General features: G+C 43.9%; 1 protein-coding gene across 1 annotated transcript in view; it reads left to right on the forward strand.

The window, feature by feature from the left end:
* Window positions 1-24,153, forward strand: part of LOC142579407 (uncharacterized) — a 135,862-nt gene that overhangs the window by 18,608 nt on the left and 93,101 nt on the right. The window contains exons 6-9 of the mRNA XM_075689553.1: window positions 931-1,025; window positions 2,258-2,342; window positions 2,903-3,203; window positions 9,324-9,660. Coding sequence (XP_075545668.1) covers window positions 931-1,025; window positions 2,258-2,342; window positions 2,903-3,203; window positions 9,324-9,660 — 818 coding nt within the window. The remainder of the gene's footprint in view (window positions 1-930; window positions 1,026-2,257; window positions 2,343-2,902; window positions 3,204-9,323; window positions 9,661-24,153) is intronic.

Genomic DNA, 24,153 nt, shown 5'->3' on the forward strand with positions numbered 1-24,153 from the left:
TTGTTATTTCATACACTTTCATTGCCGTTAGTTTATTATTTCTTTAATTCATTTAGTAAGTTCAAGTAATTTCCCCTATGTTGTCCTTGGTGCCTTTGTTTGTTGGCTTCTCATGATTTCATAAATAAGTGTCATAAAAATTCATGTATTTTTCTGTGGTGTAGATTATTCTGGCAGCGAGTCTTTAATTAACTTTCAACTTGCCGAGTAATAAACAATTTTTACGTAATAGTTCTGCGGAAACCCGCAAGGCGGAGATAAGCTATTTTTGGTAAGTTTTACCAAATTTTAGTGCTTTCTTCTTCTTTTTTTTTTTTGCATCAAGCATGGTATTTTTCAAGTTGTAAGGTTGGCAAGTCTGGGACCATGCCAAGGAATAAATGGGCTGCAAGTTTGCACTTGTTTTGGGTAGCTATGTGCATATCGTCATCCATCTTCTTGTTGGGCTAGCTTTTTTTTTTTCCCCACATTTCTGGAATTTCACTCCTATAGACAGGGTCTGTCCTGGTGCGTTCAGTCGCTAGTGAATCATGGTGGCATTGTTTATCACCTCGCCTTTCAAGGATCCTATGTAGCATAACTTTCTCAATATGTTTCAATATTTAAAAAAAAAATCTGACATTTACGTGAGCCAGCTCATTGTGCTTTGTTAATGAATTGTCAAATCTTAATGTGACATAATTTACCTGTTTGGTTCTGTTCTAACTTTTTAATTAAGCATGTTAATTATAAATCACTTGTTCACAAAATGTCTCACTTGGAAGTCAGCAATTGTCACATCCTTTATCTTCAGCTGCGCCCAAGTAAATGAGGGGAATACTTCTCAGCTAGTCCAGCTTTATATTCTGTTATGTTTTGTTAGACTTTTCTTTAATAAAATTTGTGTGTTGTTAAACATTCGAAACATCATACATTATGTAAATTCTGCAGTGTTGGATGACTCAAGTGATGACTCTGATGACGAGGACGATGCAGAGGTGGCGTATGGGAGCACCAAGGAAGTTCCTGGCGCATCATTCATGATGGTTGTCTTCTCCTTCCTAAATTTTTAAATGAAACCTCCAGATGTTGATTTATTTATTTTTCTGCTTGGCGTTGTTTATGGGAACGTTGTTGGGGCAAGTTGTGATATTTCCCCACCCTCTTGGTGTCGTGCCGGTAGGATTTTTGTCAATCGTAGTTCATAGTTTGGAAGCTATGTGAGTGCAAATACTCACATTTGCCTTCTTTCTTATGTTTGTCCTTTTATTGCATTAATTAACTGTTATAGTCTTGCTTAATCATCATGCAAAGCCAGCTAGTCCAATAGTTAGTCTTTTGTGTGATTTTTGTCATTAGATGGGCTGTCTGGCTTTTAAAAGGATGCTTAATAGACAAGTCAGCCAGCTGAGGCAGGTAGATTATCCTTTCAAAACTTATTTGTGTTTCTGTTGTTGAAAAAGGTTGATTATCAGGGGAGAAAATCAGATGTTTCCCTTTTAGAATTTTTCATCCAAACTGCACTACGATGTGGTATGGGTGCCATTTATTTTATGGGAAAGAATTGTCAAATTTGCCAACTTGAGTCCTTGCTCTAAGAAATTGTAATTTTTATTGGTAATCATTTAAACAGCACTGAGTGCAACAGTTAAAAATCTTTGATACCACAGAGTCAGGAATTTGAAGGGGGCACTATAACCTGTCTTTAAGGTAGCTTGGTAAAACGCGTTTAGTTTGGTACAGCCAGTGGCAAAGTAGGGTTACCATGCTTATGGGTGCTCATTGGGATGTGTCAAACTTAATTGTAACATGTGTGCAGTAAGTTTACAATGCACATGATGCACTTTCATGACTGCACACTCTTGACACATATTGAAATACGCTGCATCATGGGTCTGCAGGACTACTACTTGAAGGTGCACAGCTGTTGTTTTTAGTGGGTTCTGCTTTAGCAACCACCCAACATGACAGTTGAACTAGTTCAGTCACATTATCTTTGTCCAAGCTTTAGCTCATATCTTACTGGTAAGCATAATTCCACTAGGTACCAGGCCAGAAGCTGACATCTCATTAGTATTGCATGTGATTGTATTCTCACTGTTCCATGAATGTTAAAAAATCTCTCCACTTCTGAAGTTTGAAAATATCAGTGTTTTTGGCTAGAGACGGGGTTTTTCTTACCGAGGTTTGGCAGCATGTTTGTGATGTAAATGCCTAATCTTGTTCGTTCTGTCCACTTGTGGAAGCAGATGATCCTTTTCATCTTCTTTTATTTCAGTCGGAGAATAGTGTGCAGAAAGACTCATTGCAAGAGTCCTTGCTCAAGGACATTCTGCACAGCAGCTCTGAAGAATCCAGTGAGGGTAATGGAAGTTTACATGTCTTTCTGATGTGACAGGGAACACTGCATGGCATAACCAATAGTCAAAATTATTTTTAAGCAAATTATTTTGTATAGCAATACTCACCACAAAAAAGAAATGGAGTTAATAGACCGGTTTTCTGGAGTTGTGAATGTTTCGTTATTGTCAAAAATGGAGCTTCCATAATCCATGCAGGCTGAATTGAATGAATCAGGTGGAAACAAAGCTTGTTGACCGTTCGAGCTGCAGGCAGTGTCGGCAGGTAGCAGCAATGAATTTATAGGCAAAAAAGCCCTGTGAGAGATGTACAGTTTAATTTAGTTGTTCTGCTTTTGGGAGGCTCTCGCAGTGACCAATGACAAAGTTAAACTTGCAGAACACTCACTGGCAGAACATATTTGTTATTTATGTATAAACTGCTGAAAGTTGGAAGCAGTTGCTGCTACCCAATCAGCAGCCATCAGATTGCCATTTACACTTATTTGACAGTGTGCCTTTATTGGAGCCATAGGCAAAAGGATGCCTATTGAAAAAGAAACTAAAAAAATGTTTCATTGCAGACAATACTGTGGAGCCAGAGGAAAATAAAAAGAAACGCAAGAAAGTGGAAGCAAAGGCAGCTGAACCAGAAGACGTCAAGGTTACCGAAGTACCAGCCGAGGAGACAACTGTGAAGGCGTGTGAAAAAGAGGCGGAGGGTAGTGCTGGTAGCTCTTGTGAAGAAGTTGTGAAAAAGAAAGCTGGGAAGTATGACAAGCTTTTGCGAAAAAATGTGTTAGCAGGTCTTGACGACCCCATATCAGAGAAGGAAGTGAGCAAGGAGTCGGACAAGGAAGAACCAGCTACAAAGCCACAGAAGGGGTGAGTACCTAATATTTTGTTCAATGTTAGCATCCAGCTTCATAGCCTTTGTGTTCGATACACGTCTCTCTCTCCATTTAGTGCATGTTGCTTTCCTATGTGCATACTCTTTTGTGTTTGTGCCATGGAGTAAGATGGACAGAAGCTTCAGAATCAGCACTGCACAACTAATTTGATCAGGACATACACTCGGTGTCTAGTTCATGTATTTGCTTTCTGTCCCTGCTCCGGCTTGCACATTTGCACAAGGTTTCTCCTTTTGCACCCAGCCGACTGCTCTCGTATGATGTGTGTCTTGTGGCAAGCATGGAAGTTATTCAAGTTTTCTTTGCTGTATGCATGCGGCAGAGTGGCAGAGGTTGGCATTGGCAATGCATGTACAGTGCTCACGGAATGAAGCGCGTCAATTTAGGGCTAAGTAATGCGCATACTTTCGTTTCAACCGGCTGCACTTCGTGTCACATCGACTTAATTCTGGCGCGTACACTTACATCGGAGCCCTCGTCACCTTCAGTGACCAAATTCCTAGCGACATGACATGGTGCTCTCGCGTACTTTGCACATATGTAGGGTTCTACTAAATGCTCCATGTCCCATTTCATTCCGTGAGCACTGTACAGTCAACGTTCGATTTTTTTTTACTCTCTAGGGGCCACGAAAACCTCGTCCGAAAAAAATGACTACATGCCTTTTACTGCCCTCAAGGGCTCAAGTCACCACAGCCATGTTCAAAATAGCTCTGAAGGCTTGCCAGTACATTTCTTAGGTATCTTGGTGCTTGTACTGTGAGAGCAGCCAGCAGGTGCGCGCATGTAAAATCAGGGAATACATACTATGTCCCATAACACTGGCCCCTTTCTACTCTTGGTGTGCTTTGCCTCAATACATTGCGTATACTTGACCCCGTAACCCTCCTGTACTGCAGTGATGCTGACTTGCAGTGTTGTGCAACGCTTCTTAGACTCAGCTTGTGCTTTCTGTGCTTTGAAGCCATTGGCGAGGATGATGAAGGCAGAATCAAAGCCATTTCTGGCAGCGGTAAATCCTTTCGATGAAAACCACAACACCGAACATCAGGAAGCTTGGTGGCGAATATCGAAGTAGCTAGGCCTAGCATTACCATATGCAGGACAGCACAAAACAACCACACTACCAGAGGATCGGCGTGTGAGGGTGCAGGTTTGAGGCTGCGAGATAATCAAAGTGGTGGTGGTGGTGGCTTTTATTTTAATGCCATTTCAGACCTGTTGTCATGGCAAAAAGTCTGCCCATGCGTTTTAGCGTCCAAAATATCGGATCTCCTTATACATTGGCTCTATGGGGTATGTGGCAGCGCTGCGAAGGGATCTCAGTTATGAGGCATTTCCAAGAAATCTGTCATTGATTGCATATCATGATATCTGATAAACACTTGGGTATTCAGATTCTTGATTAGGTGACAACCAAACACAAAAATTTATGCATAGAGGCACACAGCTGGGGAATGCTTTAAATTTCTTGTTAGCATTTGAAATATATACACATCTCAATGAAAGCAGATTAAAAAAATTACACAAGAAGGCTCAACAAACTACTCTACCACATCTGCACAGAGGTAGTTTTTTTCCTCTGGGCCATGAAGTATATTACATTCTACGAGCATACATATTTCAGCACAAAGTTTAAATTTGTCAGAAATATGTTTAAGAATGTCCAAGGGAACAAGCTTTGTGCATGCCAGAAGTGAGAGTGCAACACTAAGCAGTGGAGTGCTTTATGCCCGATTGGGAATCCAGATACGGCAAAGGGCAAGGTGGTGCTTTGCAGCACCACCTTGTCCATTGCTGCTGCCCTATGACTGGTTATATAACATCGTCAAAAGTTGGTGACTGCTTGCAGAACTAAGTGACCTAATTGATAAAACACTGTTGGGGGTGCGAGGATATCTTTATGGATGAGGATTCCAAGTCATTTACTGTATTATTTCCTACCTTGTCAGGTTTGTGGTGTGAAAGTGTATGAAAAAGTCTAATTATGTTGTGTGCAGGGATTCACTGGATACAAGTCAACAAAGCATTCAGTGAAATGTTTTCAACATTATTGCTGCCAAGGCATAAAGTTAACTTACCTAAAACATTTAGAAATTATTCCATCTGACCGATGACTATTACTCACATGTGATGTTGATAAATGTGAGAGTCAATAATTACATTTATCAGGACCAAACAGCTCTAAACATGGGGAAACAGAACAAGAGGACCCAGGATCCAGTGTTCTGTAGTTTTGGTCATCAAGAACAAACGAATTGCCATGCCAACGGGTTAATAATTGCTAGTTTGCCCAATAAGGCTTGTGATAAGAGCTGCACTTAGTGATTCATTCCATGCAAGAGGAACGTGATATGCAATGTTCCGCTTCCGTGAGGTCATTCCTACATTGGGGTGAACAGCATTATGCTGTCTACCGTCTGTAGTAATATGCAAATGTGCCGCAACCAAGAATTGGCTGCAATATTGTGCCAAGAGCGGCCGTGAGTGAAATTATCACAGCATGCGCATCCCGAGGACTTATCACAACTAACGTACTTGGGGAAATTTTGGGGCACTTGCTATTCATTGCAGCGGGTCGGTGTGTCCCAGGTCCCTTTCTTTGGGCTCAGTGAAGACAAATTGCTTTCCTTTGTGATTAGTACAGTCTTTGTACTATAACCTTTCAGGCATTTATTGCTTTCTGTGAGCTTTCATTCTTTCTTTGGGTAGTTTTTCTTCATTATTTGCAAGAGTTATAAGCCACCTTTCAGGTCTCAAAAAGACTGCAGTGTCATGTGTCCTTTTGTTCCAAGCCATGTTTTTAGCCCTGTGCTCATAAAACATACCAACTAGCTCAACCAGTCGCATTTTGGCAGTAATGTAACATGTGCTGGAGAAATGAAGCCTCAGCTTCTCTTGTGCTTTCAGTAGATGTGACAATATTGTTGGAATGAAGATGAGGCAATTCTTTTGGCAACTGAATAGGTTGGCATGAAGTGATTGAGAGAAAAGCAAACAAAGCACCTGTCGATTTGAATGGTCTCATAGAAAGCAATAATAAAAGAAAACCTTGCACCACATGCTCATTTTCATTGTCTGTTTAACCCATACTTGTTCCTTACGGAAAGTAGTATGCGCAGATGGCGCTAGGTATGAGCTGAGCAGACAAAGCAGGCATGTAAGCTGACACAGGAGCATGGCCTAGGAGCCAGTGTCGCTTCAGCAATCGCGGAGCAATAGCCTGCTGCGTGTTAATGATTTTATTCGTTACAGCCCCATCCGGCAAACGTGCAGCCAACCACAGATAAATGTTTCTTGATGTGTCCCTTCCAGATGAGCGCCGCCTGCACTGCTGTTTTATCTTACTCAGTTGTTTGAGCCTATGTTTACATTTGCAACTCTGTGTGTATGAGTTGCACTAGTCCCCTGATGCAAAAGAAAATATAAATCTTAGCTGTTATATCTAAGAATGTAGAAGTTTGGCCTTGTTGGCAAGACATATATCAGAAGCATGGGGATACTAGAAATTTTCGTATAACAAATTGAGTATTATTCTCTTTGATATGGTCGTTGAATCGAATAGTCAGTACTCATAGAGTTTAATATTTCTGTATACTTTTTTGATGCTTCCCATCAACTGGGTACAATGAAAGGTGGCACTGAAACAGACATGCAGTAACTTTCGTCTGTCATAGTGGACGTAATGTTGTATCAAGCACATTGTGTTGTTCAGTGAGCCAGACTCTTCCAGTTAACCACTACCATTCTCACTGAAAATTTAGCTCATGGCATTTGGCAGCAGGTGTTATTTGGTGCTATTTATGGATGCAGCAACTCTGTACTCTCTTTGGGTTAAATCTGAATGTTTCTTTGCAACACTATTTGATATAATAGTGGCACCATCCACAACTGCTCCAACTAGAAAAAGAAAAAAAAGCACCTTTTCCTATCTGCCATCGCCGCAGGCAGTTTAAATGCTAAAGGGCTCACAAAGCTGTCCTTTAAAGCTTTATTTTGATAATGTACACCCGTGAGCAAAAGTATATGGAGCACAGGCTCGCCGAAAAAACAATTTATTTGCAATTCAGTTGCACAAATTTGAAATTGACGGTGTCGTTGGAAAGCTAACAATGTGAAGATTCTACCATGGTCCTCAGTTTCGAGTTACATTCACAAGCAGAAAAGAGAGTCGGGTTTATCATGAAAACCCTGGTTCACTTATTTTTGCTCAAGAGAGTACCTGCACATATCCACTGAAAAGTCATTGAGGGTCCAGACTGCTTATTTGTTCCGAACGATCAATTTGTGTTTTTAATAAAGCTAGCTTCATAATGTGCAGTGTAATGGCGGAAAATTCCTGTTGGGAATACTAGGATGTGAACATCTGGTGTTAGTGGTGAAAAAGGCCATTCATATAGCAAAAATATTTTTTCTGGCGCTGTTCGATTCAGTTTCAAAATTTTCTATTGGCACAACTCTAATATAGACAAAGGTTGAAGCTCAACAGGAGACATAGATAAAGTGAGGGCATATGGGAGAGTTTACTATATTTAACGTTTTGTCACTACTTGATATCTTACTTGTCGTTAAAGGGAATGCTCAACCCTCTTGTCTCCCCAGCTAAACATCAGGGTTTGCGATAGACTTGCAGGGAAGACAAATGCTGGGTGATGCAAGACAATTGTGCATCTCCTTGATTTTTCGAACTACATTTTGGTAGGGCTGCAGAGGAAGGGCAATATAACAGGGGCATCAAACTTCTTCGATGCTGGGGCACATTTCAGAATGTGCCAAAGAACCCCATTGTCCCCAGCTGATGTGCACAATGATGGGCACAGATTCGGGGTTCCGAAGTGAATGTCCACACTCAAATAGCTATGTGAGATTTGTTACGCAAATAAATAAAAATAGTGGGCACATTAATGCAACAGCTTGGTCATGTATTCTCTGAGCAGAGAGGTGGTGTGGGGTACAGTGATCCTTCGGCGTAAGTCTTCAGTCAACTGCTACTTCCAGCTAGATCCAGTATTTGCAGTAGGCACAAGCACCTACTACAGAAAATGCCTGCTCATTGGGGATGTGTTCTTACAAAACCAACAATTCATCCACTGGTTGATTAAAATTAAGAGTGGGGATTAAGGTAAATGACGGTGGCAAGGTGATATGCGCATGGCAACACTTTAGATGGCTGAAAAATTAAAAATTGCTGCATCGAGGATTCTTGGCTCACCCAGAAACCATCTTTTGGAATTCTTGCCATGGATTATTGTCAGGCTCTTCAGAACAGAAATGGCTGCTTAATTTAAGAATAGCTTTAACCAAAATAATTTTTGGAGGCATAAAAGAACTGTTTGGGACTCTTGGTCAAAGGCTCCGCAACGACGTGCCTCTTATGGGTGACTTTCTGCGAGTAAGAGCTTTCAGGGAGTGTCAGTGTGCTGAAAGGGGTAACATTCGGTCTCGTGGAATGTTGCCTCATCTCACTTCTGTTCCTGTTGACTCAACGACATGGCCTTTGGTGACATTAAAACTGATCTTAGCACATTTATTGCATAGCACTATCTCCAACAATTGTATATTGAACAAAAAAAAAAATCTTTACAAAATTAAAAGTTTTTACAGAATGTTGAAGATTAAAAGATGTAGGACTGAAAAAATTGCGAATTACCATTATGTGGTAGTGAGCAACCTATTCTTATTTGATGCATGCCTCAGTGTTGTGAAATGTCAGCACACCTTTTATACAGCATATTACGCCATGCTGGCTAAGTGGCTATGGTGCCTGCTGCTGAGCACGATGTCGCAGATTGAATTCTCAGCTGCAGTTGCTGCAATTTGATGGGTGTTAAAGCACTTCTGTATATTTACATGCACGCTAAAGACCTCCAGGGAGTCAAAATTAATTCGAGACCTTCTCCTATGCACGCGCATGGCATCTCCTATGGCAGTCACCTCCTATGGCAGTCTGTTGTAGCCCACGTGTAGCTTTGGGATGTTAAACCTTGGCAGTCAGTTCACATTCAGCAGGGCCATGGGCCCCAAAAGAAGTGCTTGTAAGCCACATGCTTGGTGCCCCCATCATTTTGTTCACTGTCTCTTTTGTCTTTTGTAGGAAAGCATCAAAGAAAAGGAAAATTGTGTACAGTGATGATGAAGATGACTGCGCAAATAAGCAGCCTTCGTCCAGCTCGCTGACCTCAAGTGAAGAAAGTGCATCAGATAGCAGCGAAGATTTCGCACCTAGTCGCAAGAAAAAGGGCAAAAATACAAAAAAGACTAAGGCTAGTTTGGACGACTCGGATTTTGCAGAAAGCAAATCTAAGAAGGGGGCCTCATCATCTTCAGATGTGAACAAGCGCAAGAAAAAGCGAAAGCGCATCAGGGTGGCTTGCTCTACAGCTGATGAGAATGAGGACGACGACAGCTGCGTGGAGATACTGCCAGGTTCTGTGAGTACAATGCAGGTTTCTAGCAGCACAGCTGTAAAGAAACCTTTTATGTGCGTCCTTAGAGGGTCAAGGTTTGAGAAATTAGACATATGACAGGGTGAAAACAGGACACTGGCTTACTAGAAATGCTCAAACTATCCACTGAGCTTTACCAAATGCCTGTACCAGTGGTAAAACAGCTGCACCAATTGCGCCAAACAGTGCTGAGAGCAGTCCTTTGCGCCATCCTGCCCCAAAACCGCATTTTAGCGAAAAATTGCGCCGAGTCTCTGCCAATGCATGTATAAGAATGAAATGCTCTTTCACTCAATGCTTTACAGCTAGCAAAACTGAAATCAAAACCAACAGCATGCTATCATCATCTTCATAGAAGAAAGCAGAGGCCCGTGCACAGAGTTACGAGTACCATGGGTCCTTCAGGGTTCGTCATTCGCGCATTTTTCTCTGACGGACGGACAATGTAGTGCCGCTGTACCTTCTTGCTTTCGCTTTATTTCGATGTTCATCGAACCCACCACGTGGCACTGCGGAGTTTGCCGGAGGAGGATGTCGCATTTTAGTAGTGAAGGCAAGCTTTCTTTATGTTTATGGGTGATATCAGGGCTTTTCAAAACAGCCGCTGCAATCAGAATTGCACGTGGTGCATAATTAAGAATGTTATTAGCAAATGAGTTTGAATATGGTACACAACAAGAGCTGGCGCTTTGATGGGTGCAGCCATGTTCGTTGACCCAAAACTTTTGCGTCGAGCTTGGGTCGCTGCGCCATTTCGATGAAATAGTGTTGCCGATGCAAACACGAAACCCATTTGCATCTCACGCATGCGCAGTGGCTCTGACGCTACCCCGCCCCTTTTTTTTTTGCTGCCACAAAACCATTGTGGCTCCTATTTGAAAACTCCCTACAATTCATCGCATGAGTATATTGCTTGATGTCATGTTGATGACATACTCGATTGGTCTCGAGGTGAGCCTTTGCCCACAAGCCGTGACTGTTGCACTGTGTTACATGTAAACTGGTTGTGAAGCTTCCATAGAAGACCACATGTCAAGAAAATGGCAGCTCGCTGCAACCGTCGCCATTTACGTATCGAGGGACAACTAACGGCAAGCAAAAAATAAATCAAAAGTGACGTCACAAGTGGAAATGGCAATGACGTCAAGATCTTATGCTGCTTGGTGCGAATGTTTGAATTTCTTTAGCATCCGGTGTTTTGACCGCTATGCCAGCAATTATATTTCTTCTGAGGCTCAGGTGAGGTTGCGACTCGCCTCAGTTGAAGCGCCACCGTGTCATTGAACTATAGGAGTGGCGTATGTGTTCACGTGAACATAATTAAGCTGTTATTGACGGCAATTACTCCAGCAAGTTCCTTAGGAAGGTGAGTGAATAGGATGGAAATGAATGACAGTGCCAGAGAAGTTTTAAAAGCAACTTCTTTTATTCTTCTAGATTAATTCAACCAATATAATTGACCAAAAAAAACGTTTTACTAAATGAAAAGTACCATGGTCAGCGCACAGACGTAATGTATAGCAACATGTGCGAAACCTTTTCACAGGATCATTCGCAATGTTGTGGGACATGTATTCATATTCAACAGTCAACAGACAAGACAACGTTGCCCTACATTATCATTTAGAAAACATTCGACTTTCTAATTTTGCTGCACGTCGGACACTCAGAGCCTGTGTTACGGAGAGTAAACAAACATGGCGCGATGTTTCTTCGCAGAGCGTTCCATATTTATTGTAACAACAAAACACAGCACGACGGATACCACAGCGTGAACTTGCACGATAAAAAACCTGCGCTCACACCTGTCGTCAATGAATGCCGTGTGCTAGGTCAAGCAGAATTTGGTGTGAAGCACAAGCCACACTTTGAACAGGCACACAAGCAAATAAAAAAAAAAATGGATGAAACCACTGCGTTGAAGTGAGCAATGCTGCTTCGCCCGACATAACTGGTTTGCACAGTCTTGCGCCAGAATCACTGGTTGGTAGGAATCACCGAGAATGAATTAATAAATTGTGAAATAGAAAAGAAACATTTGTTGCTTTAGTACAGCAAAAATGTTTGACACGGAATATTTACTCATATGACAGTATTCTGATTTAAGATTTTCGAACATTTGCTTGTTCACTTAGGTTTTCTAGTTTCAGTGTCTGTCCCTCCCCTCATCTAGTCACGCTTCAATTGTGCACCACTAACTTGTACCTCTGGCAATAGGTATTGGCATGCTTTTCGTTCCAAACTTCGCAACCTATTTACATGGACCTTGCCTTATCGATGAATCCAGCCGTAGCATAATTTGTACGTCGCGGTGTGGAGGAGCATCACGTCCTTTTCTGATCACGCTTGCAGGGAATGCCTTGCGCGAACCCGTCTCCGCAACATATCGACTATATCAGTTAAAATTTGTGTGGTATATGGTAAGCACAGATACGGTGAACCCTGCGCCAAAAGTGCTTGGTGCTGCGCCAAATCGGCTTTTTGTGTGCATCAGGACATGCGCTGAAAGGTGAAATGGCTGTTCCACCACTGCTGTACAATAATGTACATTTCGCATTTTTTCACAAAAAATTTCATTTGGTTGTTTGTTTTAATTTTTGGCACTTTTATCTCTGTACACAGTGAACTCTTCAAGTGGTGTGCCTGAATGATCTCATTTGGGCATCTGTGCACACCGCTCGCCATGCCTGGGCAAAGCCGTAAAATTTTCACACTCTCCTTGCCTTTTTCGAGATGATTTGCTATCATAAAATTGCTATATGCTAGAAGTTGGTTAAAGTGAAATTTTGTAGTAACTTTTATTTGTGTGCAACAAGTGTTATAAGAGAGCTTATGAATTGGTACTGCTTAGAGGCATGCATCTCTAAATTTTTGACTTGGTAGACTGATGCAAGAAGCTCCTGCAGATATTGATCGATGCTGAAATTCAAGAACTTCTTTTAATCTCTGATCCAGAGGATTCCAAACCCACATTCAATTTTATATTTTTAGTAGGAATCTAATCACTTAAATGAGAATTATTAACCAGTATGGTGAACTTTTGTTTAAATATTTAGGTAAAAAAAATAGTTTAATGTTCAGTATGTATTGCCAATAAATTCAGTTTGATATTAAAGTTCACCAATGTGTTTCTATGCCATAATTTAATTTTATTCACTTTGAAAGAACCTTCGGCACACAGTGAGTGGAAATACCAAAAATGCCCAGCGCTCATTTGGCAGTTCACATATGTATTGTACGTCCTGTGTGTCTGCACCCTGTCTAAAGCATTTCATTTGATCAACTAAAGATTGTGTCAGTATTTTGACTTTCTGCATGCTTTATATACTATAGTTATAAATGCAGTCATGTGCCTTACTCAAGCGATTGCTTGTCTTGACTAGCTTGCTTTCTGGTGGGGGAAATTTTTCCACTGTACTATTACACTGCTTCACTTGTGTTACCAGTAAGTTCACTGTGCTTCTTATCCTCTACTTGCTAGAGATCTGATTGTTCTTTGCATACCTGTAAAAAAGTCTATTCACTTTCTCTGACGTTCATGCAATATCATACTGCATGCCAGTGGCATGTTGTATGCTTGTGTCAGGAGCATTATGGCCAGACAAGCCATGATTAGTTCTGTAAAAAATTGAGAAACACCAGGTTACCAGTTTTGTTCATACTAGAGGTCACCTCACTGTGCTGCATGAAGTCTCTAGTAAGGGATTTTAGGCATAATGTAATGTGTGTGTTTGCATCTAGCATCCATTTAGCAATGTTTCACCGGATAGCCGAGCAAGTCTTGCAAAAGTGGCTTTCCTCAAAGCTGGGATATATTGACAACATGTGAATGTGCGGTTGATATCACCATTCACTATCAGCTGATAATGACTGGAGCACCCAATGACGGTGCAAGTGGGCTTTGGAAAAAATTAGACATTTTTGTCTTTAGGGGTGCATTCATAGTATGAAGAATGTAAGTCATAAGTCCTTGTGGAAGTCCTTGAGCTGCAGGCTTTCATCAATGGTAGAGCACTCGCCAGCTGTTTGCATTGCAGCTGCGTTGGTGTGTTTCTGTGTCCAAGGGTCAGTGCCATAGCATGTGATTTTGTAGCGCACGTTCGCTCCTTTGACAGCTCAAATGGTTATTGGCAGCTGCAGTAACGTAAGCAACCTCTGTCTGTAGTGTTTCCTCCAAGGGTCGACGAAATGCATTAGCTATTCACTTGCTGATGCCAGGCAGAAGTAATTGTACTATATATTAAGGCAGGAAAAAATATATATATGTGCGAGGGGCGTTCCAAAAGTAAGTTTCGTCATTTTTTTTCAAAGAGAAGATGGTACACCAGCTGAAACAATCGCCATAAGAATCCACGCTGTTGCTGATTCAATGACAGAAAGAGCACCAGTGGAGAAGGAATGACGCATGTGCAGAGTGCCAAAGAAGAGAGAGTAGCAGCAGACCAGCATGTCCGAGGTTATTAGAGTAGAAATCACTATGGTAAACAGACATGTGCTGACAATGTGATTGCCAATGGAAGTGCGTGCTGTTATCTGGTATGAAGCGGCACCTGTTCCCTGCACTGGAAGGCACCCTCTCGGGACATCACTTACAAAACAATGCTGAGGTGGAGCAGGCTGTGCAAAAATTCCATGCATCTCAGGGCACCGAGTGTTACCAAAGTAGTTTCTTCTAACTGATCGCACATTATGACAAATGCCTGAATGTCAGTGGCGACTATGTGGAAAAATAGTGCAAGATGTTTAGTTTATGATGCCATGGTGTATACTTTTTTTTTTTTTTTGCTATAATGTCTGTGTGAAAATAAGTGACGAAACTTGCTTTCAGTACGTCCCTCATATTGTCACAATTCACAAGCAGCAAGAACTGATGAAACAGGGCAGGACAGTTTAATTACAGGCAAACTGCAAAACAATCACACAGGGACCTCGTCTCCTCTTCTGCAATGCGTGAGGTCTTCGTCTTTCTCTGTGTGCCGCATATTGGATATGGCATTTGCCTCCCTCCAGAGAGGGTATCGTTCCAATGCTCACCTAGCGGCAGGAAGATGTGTCGTACGAGGTGTGGACACTTCGTTCCGAATTATATGGATTCATCCGCACAATGTGCATGACTTCTGGTGGATGCTGCCTCGCCCTGGAGGAAGCAGGACTGTCAGGGATAACCGCATAGTTCAGGTTGCTGAGGCACCGTACAACCTTGTACGGACCAAAGTGCTGCCTGAGGAGCTTTTCTGAAAGTCCTCGCCGACAGGTGGGACACCAAGCCCAGACTTTGTCGCCTGGCTGATATGTGATGTATCGGTGCCGTAGATTGTAGCGTCGAGCGTCATAGGTTGTCAGGTGATTCTGACGCAGGCAAGTTGTCTCGCTTCTTCAGCCCGTTGAGCGAAAGCTTCAGCGTCCATGCCTGTATGACCACAGTCATGTAGCAACATTGCATCGAGCATCGTCGTCACTTCACAGCCATGAAGAAGGCTAAATGGGGTCTTTCATGTTGTTTCCTGTTGAGTACTGTTGTAAGCGAATGTGATGTACGGTAGAATGTCATCCCAATTTTTGTGTTCCACGTCTACGTACATACTCAGCATGTCGGCGATAGTCTTGTTCAAGCGTTCTGTTAGGCCGTCCGCTTGTAGGTGATAGGCTGTGGTCTTTCAGTGACCTGTGCCGCTGAGGCTAAGCACTGTCTTTAGGAGTGTAGCCGTAAAGGCAGTCCCTCTGTCCGTTATCACTGTTGGTGCACCGTGCCTCAGAACCATGTTTTCATTAAAGAATCTCGCTGCTTCCACAGTGGTGCCGCTTGGAAGGGCCTTGGTTTCTGCATAGTGTGTCAGGTAATCGGTGGCAACTATTACCCACTTATTGCCAGTATTGGAATTTGGGAATGGTCCGAGAAGGTCCATCCCAATTTGGGCAATTGGGGTTGTGGGCACTTGGACTGGTTGAAGTAGTCCAGCGGGTTCCATATGGGGTGATTTGAGTCATTGACAATCAAGGCACGTGCGCCTGTAATGTTTCACAAAGGTGGCAATCCTTGGCCAGTAATATTTCTCTTTGACTCGGGCCAGTGTTTGCATGTAGCCGAGGTGGCCAGATGTTGGTTCATCGTGGTAGGCTTGCAAGACCTCGTGATGGAGATACGTTGGGACGACAAGGAGGCGGCTGAGACAGAGAAGTTCTTGTAGAAAATATCATTACGGAAGCGGAACAATGGCAAGCTTCTTGCAAATGTTTTGGGCGCACTTGTAGCCCAGCCTTCTAAAATATCAACGAGCGGAAACAGTTCGCTCTCTTCCAGCTGCTGACGAGCAATGGTGGCAGTGTCTAGAACACCTACAAAAGCCATGTCTTCATCATCTTCTGTGACTTCCTGCTCAATAGGTGACCTTGAAAGGCAGTCGGCGTCGGAGTGCTTTCGTCCGGACTTGTACACCACTCTCATATCGAATTCTTGAAGCTTTAGGCTCCAACGTGCTAGTCGGATCCTTCAAGTTCTTCACCCAGCAAAGTGAGTGATGATCGCTGACAGCACTGAAGGAACGGCCATGAAGATATTGGCGAAACTTCATAACTGCCCATACCACTGCAAGGCATTCCTTTTCTGTGGTTGAGTAATTAGACTCAGCGCGTGAGAGCATCCTGCTTGCGTATGCAATGACTCTCTTGGCTGAGTCTTGCCACTGCATGAGCCCAGCGTGCAGACCTACGTTCCTAGCGTCCGTATAAATCATGGTAGGGGCATCCCGTCAAAGTGAGCCAGTTCAGGAGGTGTTGGCAGGCGCTGTCGGAGATCATTAAACACTGCTTGTTCTTCCTCGCCCCATATGAAGGCAACGTCTTCTTTTGTAAAGTGCGTTAACGGTGAAGTTCTATGTGAAAAATTGGCAATAAATCTTCGGTAATACGAGCAGAGACCTAGGAAACACCTCACTGCCTTCTTGTCCGTTGGCGTTGGAAACATTGCGACGGCCATAATCTTGTCGGGGTCAGGGCGGACACCTTGATGACTCGCAACATGACCTAAGAACTGGAGTTCCTCGAAACCAAAGTGACACTTTTCTACTTTCAGTGTTAAGCCGGCGGACCGTATCATTTGTAGAATCGCCAGCAGCCGTCTCAGGTGTTCCTCGAACGTTTCCGAAAAAACTGTCGTCGTCGAGGTATACTAGGCATGTCTGCCCCTTCAGGCCTGACAGAACCACATCCATGAGTCGCTGAAAAGTTGGTGGAGCTGAGCATAAATCGAAAGGCAGGACCTTGAATTCGTAAAGCCCATCAGGCGTTACGAAAGCAGTCTTTTCTCTGTCTCTCTCGTCAACTTCAACTTGCCAATAACCACTTTTGAGGTCCATCAACGAGAAGTAGCAGCATGCCTCAGCCTGTTGAGGGAATCGTCGATATGCGGTAATGGGTATACATATTTCTTTGTCACCCGGTTCAGCTTACAGTTGTCGACACAAAAATGTAGACTGCCGTCTTTCTTTTTGACCATCACTACCGGCGATGCCCACGGGCTTTTTGCTGGTTGGATAGCGTTGTCATTGAGCATGTTCTTCACTTGCTCTCGGATCGCTTCGCATTCTTTTGGGACTACACGGTACGGGTTTTATTGGATTGGTCTTGCTGTCTCCTCCGTGATAATCCGGTGTTTCGTCAATGGCATCTGTCCAACTCTGGATGTTGACGAAAAGCAATCGCGAAACTCGTGAAGCAGGTCCACAAGGCACTGCCTTTCCGCTGGTGATAAGCTCACGCTCACGTCAAGAACAGGCAAGGGTGCCGAAGCGGCTTGCTCTTCTTGTAATGCAAAGCATTCAACAAATTCTGCCATCTCGTTGAGGTAAGCAACTGCTGCGCCATTTGCAATGTGTCGTCATTGCTTGCTGAAGTTTGTCAGCAGTAGTTCTGTTTGCCCGTGCATTACTTTGATGAGATTTCTGGGTGTGGCAATACCTTCCCCATCGTACTCTGTGTCACACCAGACGGAAACAAGACGTCAAGTTAACGGTGGTACGGTAACATCGTCTATGATGCGCAAGGACTTGCATTGTAATTCTCCACTTTTGTCCCCAGAAAAGGTTAGTACACCTTCTGGTATGTTGATGGCGGTGCCGTACTCGCGTAAGAAGTCTATACCTAAGATATACCTATACCTTTGCAGCAGTCGGGGAGAATAACAAAATTTGCGACGAATGACAAATCGCCTATGTTTACCCTTGCAGTACACTTGCCAGTCGGGGTCAGTAGCTGGCCTCCAGCACCTCTAATGTGCGGCCCTGACCATTCCATTTTCACTTTGTGAAATCTGTCCGCCACTTTTTCAGTTCGTGGCTGTCAATTGATACAGTAACACCGGCCCTAACAATCTCTTCTGTTGTCAAATCATCCCGCTGTATCGACTTCTTGTTCGGCGCCAATGGGGGATTTTCGGCACTTAGACGTGTGGCAACCTTCCCCCATGAGGTCGCAGCCTTCAGTTCTTCCAGCATGGGCTGGGAGATCGCCCTCGGGCCACGTTGGTGGAACTGCATCTTGCAGCTGGAAAACGATGTCTCAGAGAAGGGGAGCACGACCGGTAACCAGGAGAATCGGCTTGCCAGCTCATCGAATTCGCGTCGATGTTCACTCGGCTCCATCAAAAGTGCGACGAGAAGCAGGGGATGGAAATGCATGGTATCCTTCAACGCGATAAGGGCAATGACAGCAGATGTGGCCCACTTCCCCACAGTGGAAGCTGAAGGTCCTGCAGTCAGCTGTGCCAAATGTCGGTTCTGCAAAGCGGTGGTTGCGTCGGTTGTTCCCTATGGTACCAAGGTGATGCCGGTGGTGAGTGCTGGTGATACCAAGGCGTCGGCATGAGAGGTGCCGGTCAACGGACGACATCTGCGTTGCTTGGCTGCCACGTCTGGGAATGTGACTGCGGTGTCTGCATCGGAGGTGGCGATTGACAGACAACTGCGTAGCTGGGCTGCCACGTCTGGGAATTTGGCTCGGGAGCCACAAACGCTTGCTTTATTTCTTGACGCACAACTTCAGCCACTGACGCAGCTGTGTATTCATTTGACGTGGCAGTGAGTTTCTTAATTTCTTCCCGAACAATTTTGCGTATCAGCTGGTGCAAGGAACCCTCGTCTGTGAATGTCACTACTGCGGCGCTTAGCAGTCCAGTGCTGGTCAGGTGATCATACTGGCGGCTGCATAGGTGTAACGTGTGCTCTATGGCCGTCGATTCTTTAATAAATTCATCAACGCTCATCGGTGGGTTTCACACAAGATCGGCAAACAGCTGCTCCTTTACACTGCGTGAGGTGATATCGGGGTCTGCACGACGACAAAGATGAGCCATGTCCTCAGTGAATACAGCCACAGTTTCATTTGGCTTTTGAATCTGCAATTCGAGAAGACGCTGCTTGTAGTCTTGCCTTTTGGTGCAGCCGAATGTATGGAGGAACTGGCGGCGGAACTCATCCCAGCTTCGCCAGGTTCCCTCAAGATTTACGAACCACGTGCGGAATCCGTCTTTAAGAGAAAAATACACATGGGATTGCTTCTGTCCAGCATGCCACCCATTATACTTGGCTACGCTCTCGTACTCCTCGAGCCAGTCTTCTGCATCCTTGTAGGCGTTGCCGTGGAAGCTCGCGGGAGATCAAGGAGTCAAAAGGGTTGCCTGTGCAGGGTCTGGGTCTGCCATGGCTTGGGCACTCGTGGTAACTGGCAGATTTCCTGGTAGGGAGCCACATCTTTGGCTTAGGCCTAGTGGGCGACGGCTGGCGCGATGAACAAGTGTTTCAACACGCGGAAAACATCCTGGGTTTGATGTGGGGCTGTTGACAAGTGTCCCAAACATTTACCCAACGCTTCCACCAGTGTCACAATTCACAAGCAGCAGAACCTGACAATGCAGGGCAGGAGACTTTAATAGCAGGCAAACTGAAAAACAATTGCGCAGGGACCTCGTCTTCTCTTCTGCAATGCGCGAGATCTTCGTCTTTCTCTATGTGCCACATATTGGATGTGGCAGTGTGTGTGTGTATATATACAGGCTGTCCCAACTATCATACACCACGATTTAATAACATAGCAATTGCATTACTCGAACAAAACCTAGTGCATATTGTTTCGAGTACAGTGGAATAGCCACCAGTAATTTTTCATTACTGAGATTTAGCCACATAATTGTAATTAATTATCTAACTTGAGAAGTACTGTCCTAATTATCAGTGTCAATGAGGCACTTGAACGCACATCCAAGGGACATCTAACTGCGGTATTTTCAGCTACATACTACTTGCGTACTAGTTTTTTCCAACTGTTAAATAAACCCCATGAAATATGAAAAATACCACATGACTGCGCTATACCACCCGCATCATAAAGCAGTGCCCTCGAGCAGGCTCCCTGCGTGTTAGCCAAAACCAAATAAAGGAAATTAAGAAAACATTGTGATTGAGCTAGTTCCTTATCTACCACGCTCTGGCCGAAGCAACATGTCGTGTTGGTGTTAGTTGGAGGCACGCTGCGATAGCAGTGGTCTTAGGGTAGATAAAGTGCACAAATGGTTTTCTTTTTTTTTTTTCCCCACAAAACATATCGCCACAAAAGTGAATTGACAATGTCAGTGTAAAGTTTTAAAGGTCCATTTTGTTTCGTCCCAATCGCCATGTCTTTTTCTAATGAGCAGAAGGCAAACGTAATCCTTGCCTTGGGAGCTGCAAATGGCACCAAGAGGAAGGTGGCAAAGATATATCAGTCAGGGAAGTGTGGCAGTTGACCAACCGCATTGACAATCTTCAGAAATTATGAAAGTCTGAGACAAACTGGCAGCTTCAAGAAACAGCGATGGAGGACTCTATCTTTGAGTCCTAGCCTACGCATGTAGGTTCTAGCATTTATGACCTCAAGCCCTTGTGCTAGTGTGTAGGATGTGGCCGCCCAGGTACCAATTTCCAACTCATCGGTACAGAGGATTCTAAATGACTCAGCCTTTCACCCGTACTACCTTAGCCTGCACCAATGCATGGAAGACGGGCACCTACAGAATCATCTAGGTTTCTGGAATTGGGTCCTCAAGAAAGCCAATGAGTCACTGGACTCTTTGAGCAACCTCATGTGGGCAGATGATGATGATGATGATGATGTGGGCAGATGAAGCCAATTTTTGCAGCAACAACCTGGTAAATTTGCTTAATGCACACTTGGTACACACTGGGTAAACTGCAGTTGGCACTAGTACCAGTACTCATTCAATGTGTGGTGCGGAATTTACACCGGTGCTATAATTGGTCCCATCTTTGATCACGCGCTGACTAGACAGCGCTACATGGACGAAATCCTTGGAGTGGTGGATGTTTAAGCGAAGTCCCACTGTCACGTCTTCTACTTATGTGGCATCAGCAAGATGGGGCACCAGCACACAGCATTAGCTGAGCACAAAACTGGCTGGCTGGATGCGCCTTTTCATGCACAATGCACGGTCCAGTAAATTGGCTGTTTAGGTCACCTGACCTCTCTTCACTCGGTTTCTTTCTTTGGGGTTATGCGAAAGATTGTGTTTACATGATTGAGACGATTACGTAAGATGAGCTGAAGGCAAGGATAACGGATGCCTGTGTTGGAATTCCAGTGTAGGTCATTAAGAAGGCCACTGAAGATGTGGTAAAGCAGACTCAGTACTGCATAGCTGCAGAAGGGGACCTATTTGAACATGTCCTCAAGGCAGCAGCTGGTGTTCAATTACGCTTGCAAATGCACAGATAATAAAGGCACACTCAAATTTCATTTTTTTTTTGTGCTTTGTTTTGTGCAGACATGTCCCGATTGCCAGTTCGGCACATTTGGAAGTGGCACATTTACTTTCTCGAGCGCATCGGTTTTGCCTTTTCTCTACATGTGGGTCGCTTCCCGGTCTGTTTATTTCGCTTTTATTTTTTGCCGTAAACCTTTTTCTCTCGGCACGTATATACTCCCATGATGAATAAATTGGTCACTTTAATTTGGCTTTGGTCCGAAGCAAGTTTCTGGCACAAAATATAGCTGCGGCCACACTCTTTCAATGCGGCGGGAGCAAAGCCAGGGTTTTGAAACATTCTATGCCTACTCCATTGCTTTTCGCATTTTGTCAAGGGTCAGAGTGGTACTTCGGCCGTGTTATCAAAGGGCTTTTGTTATCAATGTGATCAGTCGGCCTTCAGAGACGGATAATAAGTGGGACATAGAAATGAGAGGAAGGAATCACTGCGAAGCTGTGAAACCTGCTGTTGGGGCTCCTTCCGTACGATTATCAAGGGGATGCACTGTCTTTTTGGGTTTGCGACAGGCAAAGCAGTTGCTTTCAATCAGCTTATTTGAGGGTGCTACTTTATCATGTGGGTGGGAGTGTAGTCACATTGTATTTTTCATATTTCATGGGGTTTCTTTACTGTGGTAAAAGAAAATTGATGTGCAAGTGGTACGTTCCTGAAAATACCACAGTTAAAGGTCATCTGGTGGTGCCTACAGATGCCTCATTGACACTTTGGTGATTAGAATAGTATGTCTCGAGCTAGATAATCAATGACAATTACTGAATTAAATATCAGTAACGAAAAAAATTACTGGTGGCTACTCCATTGAACTGGAAACCGCTAGGTTTTCTTCAAGTAATGCAACTTCTCATTTTTAAAACCTTGGTGCATGATAGTGTGTGTGTGTGTGTGTGTGTGTGTGTGTGTGTGTGTGTGTGTGTGTGTGTGTGTTGCGTGTGTGTGTGGGTGTGTGTGTGTGTGTGGGTGGGTGGGTGGGTGGGTGGGTGGGTGGGTGGGTGGGTGGGTGCATATTCTTGGTAAATTAGTACATTAGCCAAGGTAGATCAGTCAAGTACATTTCCTTGTTAATCATTTCAGGTGTGCTTAGGGGCTGTCATAGCTGGCTCATTCCACGCCAAATGTCCCAGACATTGCGCTAGACCCCCTCTGATTCTATTCAGACAAATTGTGGTCAATCATTTTAGTGCACCATTTGACCTTGTAGACTATTTTTCCAAGGCTTTTTTTTTTTCTGCCTCTTGTAGCGATTTTAATGTTGCCATGGTGGGTGAAACCTACGTGGTGAAAATACACCAGCAAAAATACAATACTACATGGAGCGCCTTAAAAAGTTGCTGGCTTATTCTCTCCCATTGGCGGGCACTACTTTCTGACAGTGCACTTTATGGTGAAGCAATACTGCGAAATGTCTGCGCACGCACGGATCTTTTGTGCGTGCACCAGGATGCCTCGCGGGACCGTCCCAATAAATTTTTCGGAGCGGCACCGGGATGAACGAACTTGATCGTTCGAATGCGACACCATAGCCCCATGGATTGCTACAAGGCAACACAGTCAAAACAACGGCAGGTATTCAACGTGCAAGATCTCAGAGGAGCTGTTCGTCTTCTGAAACTGCAGCGTAAACACACCCAAGACATCTCTACCATATGCTACCATCACTACATGATGCTCATGAAACAGTACACAGCTCACATGGCATTGAAACGGGGCTCGGAGTTCCTCGTATATGTGAAAAATATGCGTGGGACAGGCATTATTACCACAGCTTTTGCTGACCTCCAGCCTATGCTGGGACTCGTTCCTGGGGAGAGGTTTTGCCAGAAGTGCAAGCGCATGTGCTACACTGCGTCGAAAGATGTAAGCTCTGAAGGTGCTTTCCAGGAAAGTAGAGCTTGTTCTGATCCGAGGAAGCCAGAAATTGCACATAAAGTCGTAAATGAGATGCTGGCCACCATAGGTGCGAGTCCTTTAAAAAGAAAGTATGGAAAAAAGGTTCGACAGACCACAGCTATTTCAAGTGGCAAAGACCATATGTCGGCGACGGCAGTAAAAACTGCAACCTCCCGAAAGTGCCAAAACCGGGCACGCAACCTAAGTTCTACTGTGTCTGTTGTAACTGCACCAATGCAGGAAGGTATGTGGCAGTGAAATAGGATCTCCTAGTACTTATTGGCAGCCTTTTATGCCCTTCCAAAACCTTGTGCCAACCAGCCACACTATTTCTAAGTTGCCAACAACATAAAAACAACATGGCATACGATGATGCCACGCGTGCAACTGCCGCATCTTTCCCGTTGCCTTGGAGAAGTGCACAGTGCAGTGAAGGGGAGCTGGCACCCAGGGATGCGGTGCCTGCTCAACATAAACCTTCTCTCACCTAAAACAAAAAACTCCGATGAACCTTTCAGAAATAAATCTCTTGTACACCCTTCCATATGAATTCAAGCATGCATTTTTACTTAGACAGCGTCACCAATCTACATGTGCCTAACATGAAGCATTTCAAAATTTTTCAATGTTCGCTTTTCTTCCACTTTGAAACTACTCATCCTTTGACTTCAATACCTTTTGAGACTGTTTTTACTGCTAACTATCCAGCCATGTGAAACAGTTGTATTGTCTGTGAACCTTGTAAAATCTTGTTAAAGTAGTCAAAATTGGCACA

Source organism: Dermacentor variabilis, chromosome 4 (assembly GCF_050947875.1).
Source record: "Dermacentor variabilis isolate Ectoservices chromosome 4, ASM5094787v1, whole genome shotgun sequence".
NCBI classification, from domain to species: Eukaryota; Metazoa; Arthropoda; class Arachnida; order Ixodida; family Ixodidae; genus Dermacentor; species Dermacentor variabilis.